We start from the raw sequence: 14,213 nt of genomic DNA on the forward strand, positions 1-14,213 counted from the left end.
GTCACCTTCGTGCACGAAAGTTCGTTCAATCTCAGCTGTTCGTCAGTTATTAGTTAGTCAGTTATGTCAGTTATTTGCTGTTGTATCGACGATTTTCAAAATGCAAATGATCTGTTTATTTTCAAAGAATAGTTTGTTTTGTTATTGTTTGGTTGGTGTCTTATATGAAACTGCGACATTGCGCAATTTATTGGACAGACTTGTTTAAGATCACACAGCGTAATTTGGGTGGCATTTTATTTCGTATTTTTAAATCATCTTTTTATTTTTGACAATATCTGTAAATTTAGTTTCCTGCTTTTAATTGGGAATACATACTTGATGGTTTTAAATGCTCCTGAAATTAAGTGCTGCTTGACGAGCCTATATTGTGTATGTATGTGACGTCACTGAAGGCCTAAGGTTGAAATGCACGGCCCGCCACTGTGACTTTTACATGTTTGAATACACTGTATTAAAGCACCTCAATTGGGACAGCCATGTGTGACTGAATCATACCTTTCAACAACGTGGGGTGACACAGCAACCAATGTGAGCAATCACCGAGGTTCTCGCTGTTGCCTTTACCCATCACATAGAATTTGGAGATCATTGGTCACAATTCACGGAGAAACAATGATCCATTCTCAATTACACCTGTGGACAATATACAGTTTTCAACCAACGTGCGTGTTTTTGGATTATGTAGGGAATTCAGAGTGGTCACAAATGCACTGATATAACATGCAAAGTCCACACAGGAGGAAGGTCGGAGCAGAAAACCAAGGACACGATGCTGCCCAGGAATGTGGTTGGTAATGACTGTTGTCAATATCTGCCCGTAGGGGGCGACACTGTTCTTGCATTCGGGTGCTGGCTTTGTGACCTTACCCAACATCCAAAGATTTGGAAGTTATTAATGCACGTTTCAGTGTAGACGTATTTTATATACACAGATATACAAAGCTTTACAATTTAACTCCAGTACAGTTCAGTATTACACATACAGTATGTTGAATGTATTATCTGCACGCAAACATTTAGTTGCGTAAGCTTCATATGTCAACCCCCACACGTATTTAATATAAATAAACAAAATGATGAGGTGTTCATCCATAGACAATGTGGCGCTTTTTTGTTATTCGAAGTTTAAAAAAATTCAAGAGGCGACAATACGCTCAACAGGTTTAAAGGTTTGCTTCCGGTTACGAGAAAAAGGAAGTCCATCCCCACGAAGTTATGTCGCAGCCAGTTAAATTAATTCGACAGTGCTGAGGAGTATAACACGGATACTTAGTTGCGATCCACTCTGGTGGTAAAACATCGCCGAGTTGAGAGAAAAGTTCTGTCGTTCACAACCTCACGTCGATGTTGGCCGGAAGCGACATTTCATCGACGAGGTTAGCAGGCTAATTTACCTCTGTTGCTGATTTTGCCATTAGTCACCAAGTCTTTGCTGAGAGAGCCTGAAGGCGTAAATGACAAATTAACCCGCTCAGAGTATCGCCAAACCTTTCTGAGCAAAGTCAATTTGTCCATGCCTGTTGATCGTAAAAAAATAAAACTAGTAATGATAATAATAAAGAAACATTTGTGAACAACCAAGAGCCATTATAAAGTCACCTTTTAGCTTAGTTTAATTTTGTTGTGAAAAAATGCCTCACTTTTGTTCGTGCTATAACAGATTTCAATTATTTTAGTTTTTTTAACGCCATGTCCCGTTAGCAAGATAAGATTTTTTTCCCCATACAGTCACATAAAATGAAAAATATGATCACTGTGAGCACATTAAAGCTATTCCTTTTTTTGTGTTGTGTCATCTCTAAGTTTGTTTTAGCGTAACCTGATAACTTTAAACCAAGTCTAACATTTGATGGATGGATGTCTTTTAGCTCCCATTATAGTGTCCATTTTCTCTTGTGTCTTTGCAGCTGGCGGCTCTTCATCTCATCCTGCCCAACATCCTACTCAGGGGCACCGCGCATTCCATCATCGTAGCTCTCTCCTTCTGCACATCAGCTGTGATAGGTCAGCCCGGCACTTCGAAATCAGCCAAAAGCATTGGTAAAGCCAACAAAGAGGCTTTAAAGCCACTTGTTTTGGAGAATCAGTGCGCTGCCTTCCAGTACTGGGTCAACCAAAATTCAGCGGAACATCTTAACCACCGCGCCTTAAATCTTGCCATGCCTGGATCATCATCACCGGCCAGCAGCAAGGCTCGGGTGTACACCGATGTCAACACATGGAAGAACAAAGATTACTGGGATTATGACACGCATGTGTCAAATTGGAGGTATCGTTTTAACACCAAATATTCTACGACAGGGATGCCCTGGAGAGCCGCTGTTCAGTTTGTTTTTGATGTCTCCCTTCTCCAACACACCTGATTCAAATGATCAGATCATTAACAGGTTTTGCGGAGGCCTGATAACAATCCTGATCATTTGAATCAGGTGTGTTGGGGGCGGGAGAGTGCTAGAACTGAAAGAATTTGGCTCTCGAGGACCTGACTTGGCCACCGCTGCTCTATGATAAACAGCAAGTGAAACCGTATAGACCAGGGGTCCCCAACATTTTTTGCCCCACGGACCGGTTTATGTCAGACAATATTTTCACGGACCGGCATTTAAGGTGTGGTGGATAAATACTACAAATTTATATGGTAAGAGCTGCATGAACACTGTGGTGTTTTCGAGAGATAATAATAAACACAAGGAGCGTCTAATCTGGCCGCAACACTCTGATCGCTATGGTAATGTTTAATGCCTTCAAAATACGATACAACGCAAATTCAAAGTGCATGAAAATGTCAACTCACCACAATGCTGAATCAGTGCGAGCCCCGAGCTTGATTTTCTGCAACCGGGCGGTCCCATCTCGGGGTAATAGGAGACAATGACAACTGGAGTGTGTGCTTTATGTTGAGTCTACTTCGTAATTTTGTTTTAGTCGCCGTTGCTGCACAAAACCCCCGCCTCACACAGGTAGCATGTCGGAAATAGCAACAGTGCTATTGTGGCGATCTCAGAGTATTCAGCCATAACTTGAATCCAGAACACCGGCAGAGTTGTTGTCTCGAACGCACCAGTGTGGGACAAATAAAGGATATCTTATCTTATCTTACTTTTAAGGCCGCCGTCATTTGCGATCTCCAGCAGTTTATTTTACTAATTTAGCAAGTTCCGGCGTTTTGTTTTTAGCGTAATAAGTCACGTGACGGAGAAGCGTGGTTTGACGTGCGTCAAGAGTGACACAGACGGATGTAACGGAGAATCGGGTAATTTTTCAAAATAAAATATCTTTCGTATTCCAAAGTAAATACCACGGAATTAATGTAAGTTCTTTCTGTGCGGCCCGGTACCAAATGCCCCGCGGACCGGCTGTTGGGAACCCCTGGTGTAGGCGCTTCTGGAAAGTGGAACCTCCAAATTCCTGTCGAAATGCCTTGAGGCTCATACAATTTGGAAACTGAATGCAATTTTTGTGGGGAATATGATGTGCAAATTTAAGATGTCAAACAGTCCTCAGAGTTCAGATAAGAGAACATGTACAGCAGGGGCGACAAACTCATTGTCATTCAGGGGTCACATATTTCAATGTTAGGTGAAGATATAGTACAGTATTACATTTTATTCATGAACTATGTTATTTTATGAATGATAATTATTTTCCCTCCATTTCCCACATGCGCGTCATAATACTCAAAACAAAAAATGAACGACAACAACAAAAATGAAACGAAACAGAACAACAGGCCATAGGACCAATGTTGAGTTCAATATTTAATTGTCTCTGTGCTCTATTTATGCCAGCCATTTGATCAACCTTCTACTTTTCTTGATACACACGGGCTCCCTATTCCTCACTTCACACTTCAACCCTTTTTCACCCAAAGAAAAGTCAGGGCTCCACCCATACAAATTCCCAACCTCACAGGCAGTCGAAAATTATAGAAGTCTTTCGCAAACTTAAGTGCAATATTTTTTTTTCTATTTTCCTTCTTGAACGCCCTAGCTGGGCCGACTTCTCTTGCACATCATAAGAGTGAATAGTGAGGACACAATTTATTTCATTAGGTTACACAATATACCATTGACTTTGTTTTGCACTTGTATGACAGTTAATCATCTAAAATGTTGCCTCAACAAATTCTCTGTATTTTTTAAAAGCTTTTTATTTTATTTTCACAATTAGGAGTAACACAGACAAGTATATTTCCATTTTACAGCTGTATGTATTTCTCCACATTGTTTATGTAACGGTCAAATAAGCTGGATAAGATGGAAAATGTCGACAGAGACATTAAAGACAACTGAATTTAAAAAAAAAAGGGGGGGGTGGTGAAAGACAGAGGGGGAAGAAACAAAAATCTGTTTGTCCTTAACACTTCCACTCTAGCTGTAAGGCCGATGGTGGCATTGGATGACAGATGATCATCTTTGTCTTTTCTCCCAGCAATCAAGACAACTACCAGTTGGTACGCAAATTGGGGCGAGGCAAGTACAGTGAAGTTTTTGAGGCCATCAACGTGAGCAGCAGTGAAAAAGCAGTGGTGAAAATCCTCAAGGTGAGTCTTCGCCGTGTGTCTTATTTTGCTTAGCCTCTCTTTTGTCCCATTCGTTGTGTGGTTCACCATCCATCCATTGCTTTCTCTATTTTTTGATGTTATCACATCATGGAATTTTGACGATATTTACACACAAAGTCAATGGTTGATTTTCCACATTTTATTTTATTTTTGCGCCAAGATAAATAGTTGGGAATTTTATTTGCTCTGCTTCAGCTGTTCTCCTGCTCATATGAATGCCCCTATTTGTTTTTCTACAGTCATAACTTACGTGTTCCACTAGTCTTGGGGCAGGATGTCATATGATTGCTTCAGCTTTCATCTTTGTTGTGAGAAGGGAGTCAAACGATGCTACAAAATGATCACTGTCCTGTAATCGTTTTTGCTGAGTTTACTAATGAGTGCCTCTTTACTGTTGCACTCATAGACTTTTTACAAGGGAGGGTTGATTTGCTTACAGTATCAGTGCACAAACTATGCATTTGTGGAAATGGGCATTATAATCCGCATCTGTGTTCAACAGGATTTTTGCGCATGATCCTACAGCCGTGATTGTACTTCAATTTATGACATTGTCTTGCGAGGTAACATGAAGCAAAAGGCATTGATCCACTTTATAAATAAATAAACAACAAATTCCAAAGGTTTTATTTGGAACACTAATATTTCATGTGCTTGTAGCAGCACTTTACCATCTTAAGGTGTAATGCTGTGTTATCACTTTCTTTATTTTAAATGATATAAAAACATTGAAAGCGTTGATTTTGTCCGAACGACACGTTCTCTAAATGCGCCAGCAATTTTCGTATGTTGTTATTAGTGATGGAGCGGGCAACATCAATTGCAAGACAACTGAAAATCACATGGAACAAATGCTGGCATACGTGTCTTTTTCTTGGCCCAGAGCTCAGTGATCAATCACTTCCCTCACACAAATATTTGTTTTGAACACAGCCTGTCAAATGGAAGAAGATCAAACGGGAAATAAAGATTCTTGAAAATCTACGCGGAGGGACAAACATCATTCTTCTGGTTGACACGGTTAAAGACCCTGTGGTGAGTTTGAGATTTATGTATGTTTTTATTTTTTTTTGCTGAATGGCAGCCTACTGGCAGTTGGATATACAACACAGGTCGCACTGTTGTATTCGACGCGCTTACAGTTGTTCTCATAAGGTAAATACATTTATGACCACGACTGTATGTCGTGTCTACTTGCTGCTGTCCTCCAGTACAGTAGATATAAAAAGTCGACAACCCCTGTGTAAAAAATGGGATTATGTCATGAACAAATAAAAAAAAAAAAGAGAGACCAAGTTAAGTAATTTCTAAACTATTTCCATCATACAATGTGACCTGTAACCCGTAAAGCTCAAATGTGGGGAAAAAAAGGAATGTTTTAGAGAGCGTAAGTAACAGTGCTCTCTGCAGACCAATTTATTTTTACCAACCCTCTGGAAAAGATATATTGTTGTCCAAGTTATATGTCACATTAATAATGGAAAAATAATGTGTCTTTGTCTCGTTTCTGCACCACAAAAGTGCATTTCAAACTGGGGTACATATCCACTGTAAGGCTTGTGGTTGTTCTCTCTTTGCAGTCCAGAACACCAGCCCTTGTCTTTGAGTACATTAATAATACAGATTTTAAGGTACGTACTATAAATACATGCTTTTTATGATAACCCTTATGCAGCATACATGGCACCTCGGGTGCTGTTCAGGTCGGTTGCTGACTTGGTCCATGTTCCACAGGAGCTTTACCAGAAGCTGACAGACTATGATATTCGTTACTACATGTATGAGCTTCTCAAGGTAAGATCGTCTTGTTGTCTCAACGTATTGAGCCGACTAAATCGTGTATTTTGTAGTGGGTGCGTTGTTTTGTATGAGAATTATTTTCCTGTGGATGTTTTATTTATTTATTTATTTATTTTAAGACTGTGGTAGGAATTAGTATCATGAAATATTGGATTTTTGTGATATAAAGAAAAAAATGACACCAAGAAGAATCATTTTTAAAAACAATTTTGAACACGAATGTGACCTTCAGCCTGTTACGTTTGGAACTATTGGTTCTTGGGAACAGCAACTTCAAATTTCTGCTTGTTGTTTTTAACTACTGCTCTTAATATGACAAAAACTTTCCTTAATATGTCTTGATCCTAAAAAACAAAACAAAAAAAAATGTTTGCTCTCTTAGTCACAGACAAATTAAATAAACGGTACCAATAATTGTCTTGAGACATACGGTATTTTTATTTCATTTCACAAGACATTGGTCTATTCGTCGCCTTCAATAGAAACATGCTTCTTTTTCCCATTTTGCATAAAAACCGAATGGCTTCATAATTTGGAACAGTCAACACAATTGTTAGGTTATTACATATTTTGTGCGCGACTATGGCTTCCCGGCTCCGTGAGAAATATGCACGCAGATGGTGGACTGGCCGGCATGCAGTCTTGGCCTGCTGCCGTTAGTGCTGTAGTTTTGTAATTGTGTGTGTGTGTGTGTTTATTTTATTTATTTTTTCACCCAAATCAAATATCAACAGTAAATGTATATTTTATGATTGCATGTGTGTGTCCTGTGTGTCCAAAGGCTCTGGACTACTGTCACAGTATGGGCATCATGCACAGAGACGTAAAGCCTCACAACGTGATGATCGACCATCAGCTGCGAAAGGTGCGTGTGTGTTCTTTTTTACCGCTTATTGTAATTTAGTTTAGTAGTCATTTTGTACGCATCGGTTCTGCATAATTACGATGATCAAGAATGAGTATCTACTTTGCTGCTGTGAATTGGGAATTTCTCCATTGTGAGACGAATAAAGGATTTCTTATCTTATCTTATCTTAATCTTACATACAGTGAAACTCCTCTACAACGAAACCTGCATTGGCGAAAATACCCCCTCATGTGAAAAAAATCTTAATGCATGAAAGCCATTCCCACTTTTCTGCTCCCCCTTCAATGAAAAGTCCCCCGGGTGCGTAATACGAAATCTTTTTCTCCAGTCCTTGCCTCGCAATGAGGTTCACAACAACGAAAACAGCCTTCCGCAAAAGTCTAATCCGACCTCAGCCTGCCACCACACTGGTTTACACATGCGCAGTAGTACAGGAAGTATTTGTTATTGTTAGTTTCAGACGCAGCATGAACGTTGCATTGCTAAAATGGCTCCAAAACGGACCTTTGCAGACCAAGGAGTTAAGAAAAGAAAAGCATTCACGCTTGAAGACAGGATAAAAGTAATCAAAATGAAAGATGGAGGAAGCAAAGTAAAAGACATACAAGAAATTGATCTAAGTGAAAGTGAATGCTGATCGTAAATTTTGCAATTTCTTTCCCCGTTTTTTTTCTTTCTAAACTGGCTATATTAAGTGTCAAATAAGTGTATGATCATACTTATGCACTATTGGAATAAAAATAAAGAGTACACATATACGTGTGTGTGTGTGTGTGTGTGTGTGTGTGTGTGTGTGTGTGTGTGTTTACATCTAAGATAAAATTTGCTACAGTGAAAAACGTGTGTGTGTTTACATCTAAGATTAAATTTGCTATAGTGAAAAGTCCCCTGTTGTGAAAAATTTCTTGCTGCAAGCATGATTTCTTTGTAGAGGAGTTTCACTGTAGTTGATTGTGACTATATTGTTGCTTTTCATATTTGACGGCCCCCAAAGCACCAGTTGCTCTTAAAAATGCAGATCATTTTGTAAATAAAGTCTAAAATGTGTGACTCGAGCATGATAACATTGTGATGTTGAGTTTATTCTGTTTAGCTGCGTCTTATAGATTGGGGTTTGGCAGAATTTTACCATCCTGCTCAGGAATACAACGTCAGGGTGGCTTCCCGTTATTTCAAAGGCCCAGAGCTGCTTGTGGATTACAAGGTGCAGTAGCCGCTTTTATGGATTCACAGTGCACGAGGACAGATTTATTTTTTTTTTAATCATTTGCTGCATCAAGTGATGGTGATTATGTTCTCCAAGCTGATGTGTCATTTCTTCCCCTCTCCCAGATGTATGACTATAGTTTGGACATGTGGAGTCTTGGGTGTATGTTGGCAAGCATGATCTTTTTGAAAGAGCCCTTTTTTCATGGCCAGGACAACTACGATCAGGTAACAGACCAGCAGAAAAGTAATAAGAGGGATTAGTTGCCTTTTACCGCACCAACAATTCCACCTGCTCTCTGGGTCAACAAATCGGGAACTTTCTTCATTTATAGAAATCTGCCTTACCGTGAACTGATGAACATCAAGGTTTTTTGAGATATTTTTGTGACTCTTTACAGCTTCATGCAAGTTAATACCGTAAAATCCTGTAAATAACACACCCGTGAAAAATGGGCACCCCTCAAATCACCTTTAAAAAGCAGTTTTTTTTCCTCTGTACTTGTGTGTAATACGGTCCCCTGATTTGCCGGCATTTTATTACACTGGCCAACAATTTTTTGGGGGTGTGGCAAAGATATGTGAATGATTTCTGAGTAAGTGCGAACACTTGTCATTTATTCTCTAGTAAAAGATAACAAGCTTGTTGTTGACTGTTCATATTGCCAATTTTTCAGAATTTTGCTCAGGAAACATGATTTGCATATTGAAGGCTCACTGGGATAACGATTGATATATTTCACGATTTGGCCTCATAAATGACAGAATACTATATGGACATGCTTGAAAAGTTAGACACAGCCTCGCAGTTATAGGATAAAGAGACTGCCAATGTCAGAATTTGCGTAGTTTTAGTACTTTTGTTAAACAAAAACATTGAATAGCTCAAAAGCTAGAGCCAATTCATAAAAAAAAAAAAAAACCCCAGTCAGTTTCGAGTTTAGCGACATCAAAGTTCTCTCTCTCTAATGAATCAGTGTACTGTATAATACGGTGGGCCAATTTTGGCTCAATTTATATGGAAAACTGCATCTCTTTTTTTTTTTTAATTGCTGGGCAACTTTAATCATCACCTCCAATTTTATCACATGGATGTTAAATTCAAGGTTGGCTCACTCCAACTATGTCATGAAAGTCTTTAGCCTGGGTAGTTCACATATTTTACTACCATGCACTGCAAACATTTACTTGGTTGCCAAATAAAAACATGAAGATAAGATCACATTTATTTATGGGGAAATCCATGTCGTAGTTCCGAAGGGTTCACATACTTTTTCTTGCACCTGTAAAAATCCGTAAACTTACTTATAGCTGTTGTAACTGAAATAAAATGCCAAAGCAGTGTGTGGGGGGGTCGGAGAAATCCCAACTCTTTAATGCTGTTTTTCAGTTGGTTCGCATTGCTAAAGTTCTTGGCACCGATGACCTTTTTGGCTACCTGCACAAGTACCACATAGAACTGGACACTCGCTTCAAAGATTTGCTGGGACAGTAAGTGTTGGCATGATTTTCATTGGTTTGTTGGATAAATTCATTGCCATTCTTTTGAACACGTTTCGGTAGCTCACTTTCCTAATCATTATTCTATAATCTACTCTCACACCTTTCCCATTCTTTTGAACACTTCATCACTCATTCAGCATCGAACAGGATTGTGAAGAGTCCTTCCGTCTCCTACAAGCTCTTTTGAGGCAAAGTCAAGGTTGTGTATAAAGCTCCTAATCTCAAAGGGCTTCGCAGATCGGCCACATCCCCTGGTCTAAACCCCCCCAACCGGGCAAAGAAATATTCAAAAGCCTATTGTGGGGGGGCAGTGCTTCTGGGAAAGTTGTTCTTCCTCAGGATCTGAGCCGGTCAGTCTAAGCAGAATCCTCCACACATACTGGAGTCCATCCTTGCTGACTGAGGACAGACTGCGCCCTGACTGAAAGATAGACCAGTCAGCTACACATCTTCTGCTCCACAATCAGCTCTCTGAACACACAACACTACTAACGGCCCAGCAGGATTGTCGTTTGGTCTTTAATTCGCCTCCAGCTTGATTGCCACCGTGATGTTAAGCACATCCCCTGCTCTGTGTGTTTAGGCAAACACGCAAGCGTTGGGAGCAGTTCATCCAGTCTGAGAATCAACACCTGGTCAGCCCCGAGGCTCTGGACCTGCTGGACAAGCTCCTGCGCTACGACCACCAGCAAAGATCAACAGCACTGGAGGCCATGAAGCATCCATATTTCTGTGAGTAGCAACTTACAGATGTCAATCAGATGATGTGGTAACATTAAAATAAGAATAATGACGTCATTGGAAATATATAAATAGACTGCATGCGGTTACAATCACACTTTAAAATCAGTTTCATTGCAAATTCCAACATAGCCGAGATGAAGTGACTGTGTCTTTTGTCTCTTAGACCCTGTGATAAAACAATCCAATACAGTCAGCACAAAGGCAAGAAGCACCTCCATTGCGTCATGATTACCAGCAGACAGGTATGTACACAGTATCATTCATGCAAGCATGGCCAAAAACACTCTCTCAAATAATGCACCACTTCAGCCAGAAAAATTGTTGCAATTCTGACTACCGGTACTTTGGTATTAACATTTGTAGCAAGCTAACATGAGGAAGGGGTGATTCAGCTTTTTGTTTATGTGTCTTCATATAGCACAATAAGCATGGAGAAATGAAAGGGCAAAGGATTGTCAGAAGATTTGAAAACCAAATTTGTGGAAAAGCATTGGCAATATCAAGGCTACAAGTCCATCTCTAAACATCCGATATTTCCTGACTCGACTGTGCACAATGTCATCAAAAAGTGGACATCTTAAACTGATCCATCTCCAACTAAATTCAAGCTCACCCGTAGACCACAGTGTACAGCAGCGTCAGCTCGCGCAATCCGTCGCCATTTGAATGAAAACGGGACTCCTTTGTAGGAGGCGCAGGGGTCCTCTCTGTTGGCACACACACAAAAAAAAAAAGTGAAGCCAAAATCCTGTCCTGTTGACAGATGAGACCAAAGTTGAGATTTTTGGTCAAGCATATCACTGTAGACTTACCGAAAACAAAAAGAAGCCTTCAAAGAAAAGAACACCGTCCTCTGGGAGAAGTGGTGCATTATCTGACAAAAGCACCTCAGTGCCAATATTTTTGCCCCTGACTGGATGGTACGTCATGTACGTGTGTGTCATCTTGCATATCTTATCAAGGTACACTGGGTTAATAGCTGTCTTGTCTTCACCCAATGTATTTTTGTGTGCCTGATACAGTTTTATTTTTGGCTTTTATGTAAATGTTATTGTTGTCCAAATTCAGGACCGTATTTTCTGCACTATAAGGCGTTTCTGATTTGTAAGGAGTACCTTGGTGTATTTTAAAACTGTTTTCAGATAGAGGGCGCACTGCATTTATAAGGCGCATAGAATAGAAGCTACAATAGAGGCTGTGGTTGTGCTGTTCATCCACTAGAGGGTGCTACGCTAAAGGGAATACAACACTATACAATACAATTTATATGGAGTCTTCACAACTGCTGTAACTGTAACAAAGCAATGAGAACTGGTCGCAAACACGGACATATCAATACAAATGGCATGAGAAAATGTTGGGGGGGGGAAAGCGGTCTTCTTTCCCCGCGTGTTCGTTGAATTTCGGACGAGGAGAACGTTACTAATCCAAATACAGGCTGGAGTCGTTGAACAGTTTCTTCGAAGCTTTTAATAACAGAATATTCCGGGCACCCGCGGTTTACAGACAATGGTTGCGTGTCACGAGTGCAAAGCAGGAAGAGAGTCGCATCCTTTTTATATCATCAGAAGTGACATCATAACTTTCGTTTTTCCTAAACCGATTCTCAGCTTGTCTCAACTAGCGCAGGGGTGCCCATTACGTCGATCCTGATCTACCGGTAGATCGAGGACTCGTCCCAATTAGATCCGAAAGGTGTAGAGGAGGAAAAAAAAAAAAAAAATTGTGTGTCTTTGTACATCTTAGTAATATATTTTTTGTGTTAATGCACACTGCACCCTAATCATCCTATCAGTCTCATTTTCCCAAAGAAAGATTTTTAAAATAAAATAAATCAGGTAAATCTTTAACCTACGGTGGTGCGTGACTACGTCAGTGGAAGTTGTTAGCGCTCAGCAGTCTGGAATTGCAGCTTGTGATCAGAGCTGTTGTGTTATACCTTTGATCGTCATTATTCTCATTCAGAGTTTGCTTCGTGTACAATTCTCCGAGGGCACTGGCAAAAAATGGGAATCTAGAGGGCTGAGGGAAGCACTTTAAAATGGTACGTGTGAGCTATGATAGTCAAGAGGCTGTAAAAGTGCATCGCTTGCTTCCGTGTTTGGCTTCTCATCATGGCGCGCGTGTGTTTGCGTGTGTGCGCGCGCGCATGTGTGCGCCTGCGCGATAAGGGGCGATCCCGGGAGGTTGGTTGAACGAAAAGTAGATCTTCGGTCCAAAAAGATTGGGCACCCCTGAACTAGCGCATTCCAATGTTTGTGCGTCTCCAGTAGGGACTATTCCAATTCTATGTGATGATTGTTACAAGGACGCCTAGCTACGCTGCGGGCATGGGAAAGTTATCCAGCATGACTAAATATGAGCAGAATACAGACTTCAAAAACAATAAATGAAAGACAAAAGTTATAAAGACAAGTGACTCAACAAACAAAGGCCACAAACCTCATGGGCTCACATCCACAGTTAGCCACAGCACTGAGGGTGTTTGATAAGCATACTGTAGTTCCAGACATGAAAGAATCTCCTATCTTCACTAATGCGGATAGTCATATTCTGCTTTGAGCACATTTGTCCAGTCATCACCGTGGCACGGCCCAGCGGTTTCCAAACTAGATCCCATTGGCCGATAGCAAAAACAAAGATTGACCACGACTTAATGGTCGAGTTCTTTCCTGCTCCATGGCCGCTGAGTGTCCTTGTAGTCAGGGCATTACTTTCACCATCTTTCAAAAATCCTCAACTTGCCAGACCTCTGTCGTTGCAGGATGGGGGTGATACATTTCGAACGATGCTACATTATGTTGAATAAGGAGTGTTTTTTTTTCCTCTCTCTTCTAGGAAAAATCTGTTACCTCAACTAGCAGAGAAGTCTACCTCCAAACCAACCGTCACACGGGAGCAAGATGTCAATTTTGCAGCGCTCACACCGATCCTTTTTTTTTTTTTTTTTTTTGGCTGCTTGGAGTTAACGTAGAGTTCCAGACCGAGACCAAACCTTAATTTCCCCCAGTCCATCCCCGCTTGAACCAGACTTTTGAGCAAATGACTGTTGTAACAGAATGAAGCAGGTGTGATGCTGCAAGCCTTAGCCTGTCATCTGCTGTGATCTAGTACTGATATTAGCACTGAATGTTTTAAAAGTTCTTTTCTGCTATAAAGAGAACAATATATTGGAGAAAATAAACCATTTTTAGGTAAACGTTTGATGGGATTGTCACCATTTGGGAACATTTATTCCTATTGGAATTAAAAAAAAGATTCGAGCTCATTTGCAAATCTTTAAGACAGAGTCTGTAGTCTGGAACCTGCAAGCAAGATTGCTCCACCCAAAGAAAGGCCCCAAGATCACTAATACGTGGTACACCAAGGCTGCTACATTGCTGTTATGACTTATTAATGTGGGCCTATTCCCAAACATGAAAAGTCACCAGTTTGATGTTGTCTTTTTGGGAATTAAATTGAAACATTAGTGAGATGATCAATTTACCCGATGGGAACGGTCACGTCGACACTGGTGGTCACAGC

The 14,213-nt window shown here is 40.4% G+C and overlaps 1 protein-coding gene across 3 annotated transcripts; it reads left to right on the forward strand.

Annotated features, from left to right (window-relative positions):
* Positions 1–1,178: 1,178 nt before the first annotated feature.
* Positions 1,179–13,891, forward strand: csnk2a2a (casein kinase 2, alpha prime polypeptide a). 3 transcript variants are annotated; one of them, XM_019867408.1, is made up of 13 exons: positions 1,180–1,379; positions 1,911–2,272; positions 4,435–4,546; positions 5,501–5,602; positions 6,148–6,198; positions 6,302–6,361; positions 7,149–7,232; positions 8,329–8,439; positions 8,568–8,669; positions 9,832–9,932; positions 10,528–10,676; positions 10,852–10,930; positions 13,527–13,891. In XM_019867408.1, the coding sequence occupies exons 2-12, from the start codon at positions 2,163–2,165 to the stop codon at positions 10,914–10,916; spliced, it is 1,047 nt and encodes a 348-aa protein (XP_019722967.1). In that variant the 5' UTR covers positions 1,180–1,379; positions 1,911–2,162; the 3' UTR covers positions 10,917–10,930; positions 13,527–13,891. The 3 variants fall into 3 exon arrangements, with proteins under 3 accessions (XP_019722968.1, XP_019722967.1, XP_019722969.1); XM_019867409.1 differs by lacking the exon at positions 6,148–6,198 and having other exon boundaries at positions 1,179–1,379; XM_019867410.1 differs by lacking the exon at positions 1,180–1,379 and having other exon boundaries at positions 1,911–2,043.
* Positions 13,892–14,213: the final 322 nt, after the last annotated feature.

This window comes from Hippocampus comes, unplaced genomic scaffold, assembly GCF_001891065.2.
Source record: "Hippocampus comes isolate QL1 unplaced genomic scaffold, H_comes_QL1_v1.1 scaffold2, whole genome shotgun sequence".
Classification (NCBI taxonomy): domain Eukaryota; kingdom Metazoa; phylum Chordata; class Actinopteri; order Syngnathiformes; family Syngnathidae; genus Hippocampus; species Hippocampus comes.

Excerpts from the sequence above, each read along its gene's own strand:
- csnk2a2a (XM_019867408.1), top strand. The coding sequence starts at position 2,163 with ATGCCTGGATCATCATCACCGGCCAGCAGCAAGGCTCGGGTGTACACC. Across the intron at positions 6,362-7,148 it reads ACATGTATGAGCTTCTCAAG|GCTCTGGACTACTGTCACAG; the intron begins GTAAGATCGTCT and ends GTGTGTCCAAAG. Across the intron at positions 10,677-10,851 it reads CATGAAGCATCCATATTTCT|ACCCTGTGATAAAACAATCC; the intron begins GTGAGTAGCAAC and ends TTTGTCTCTTAG.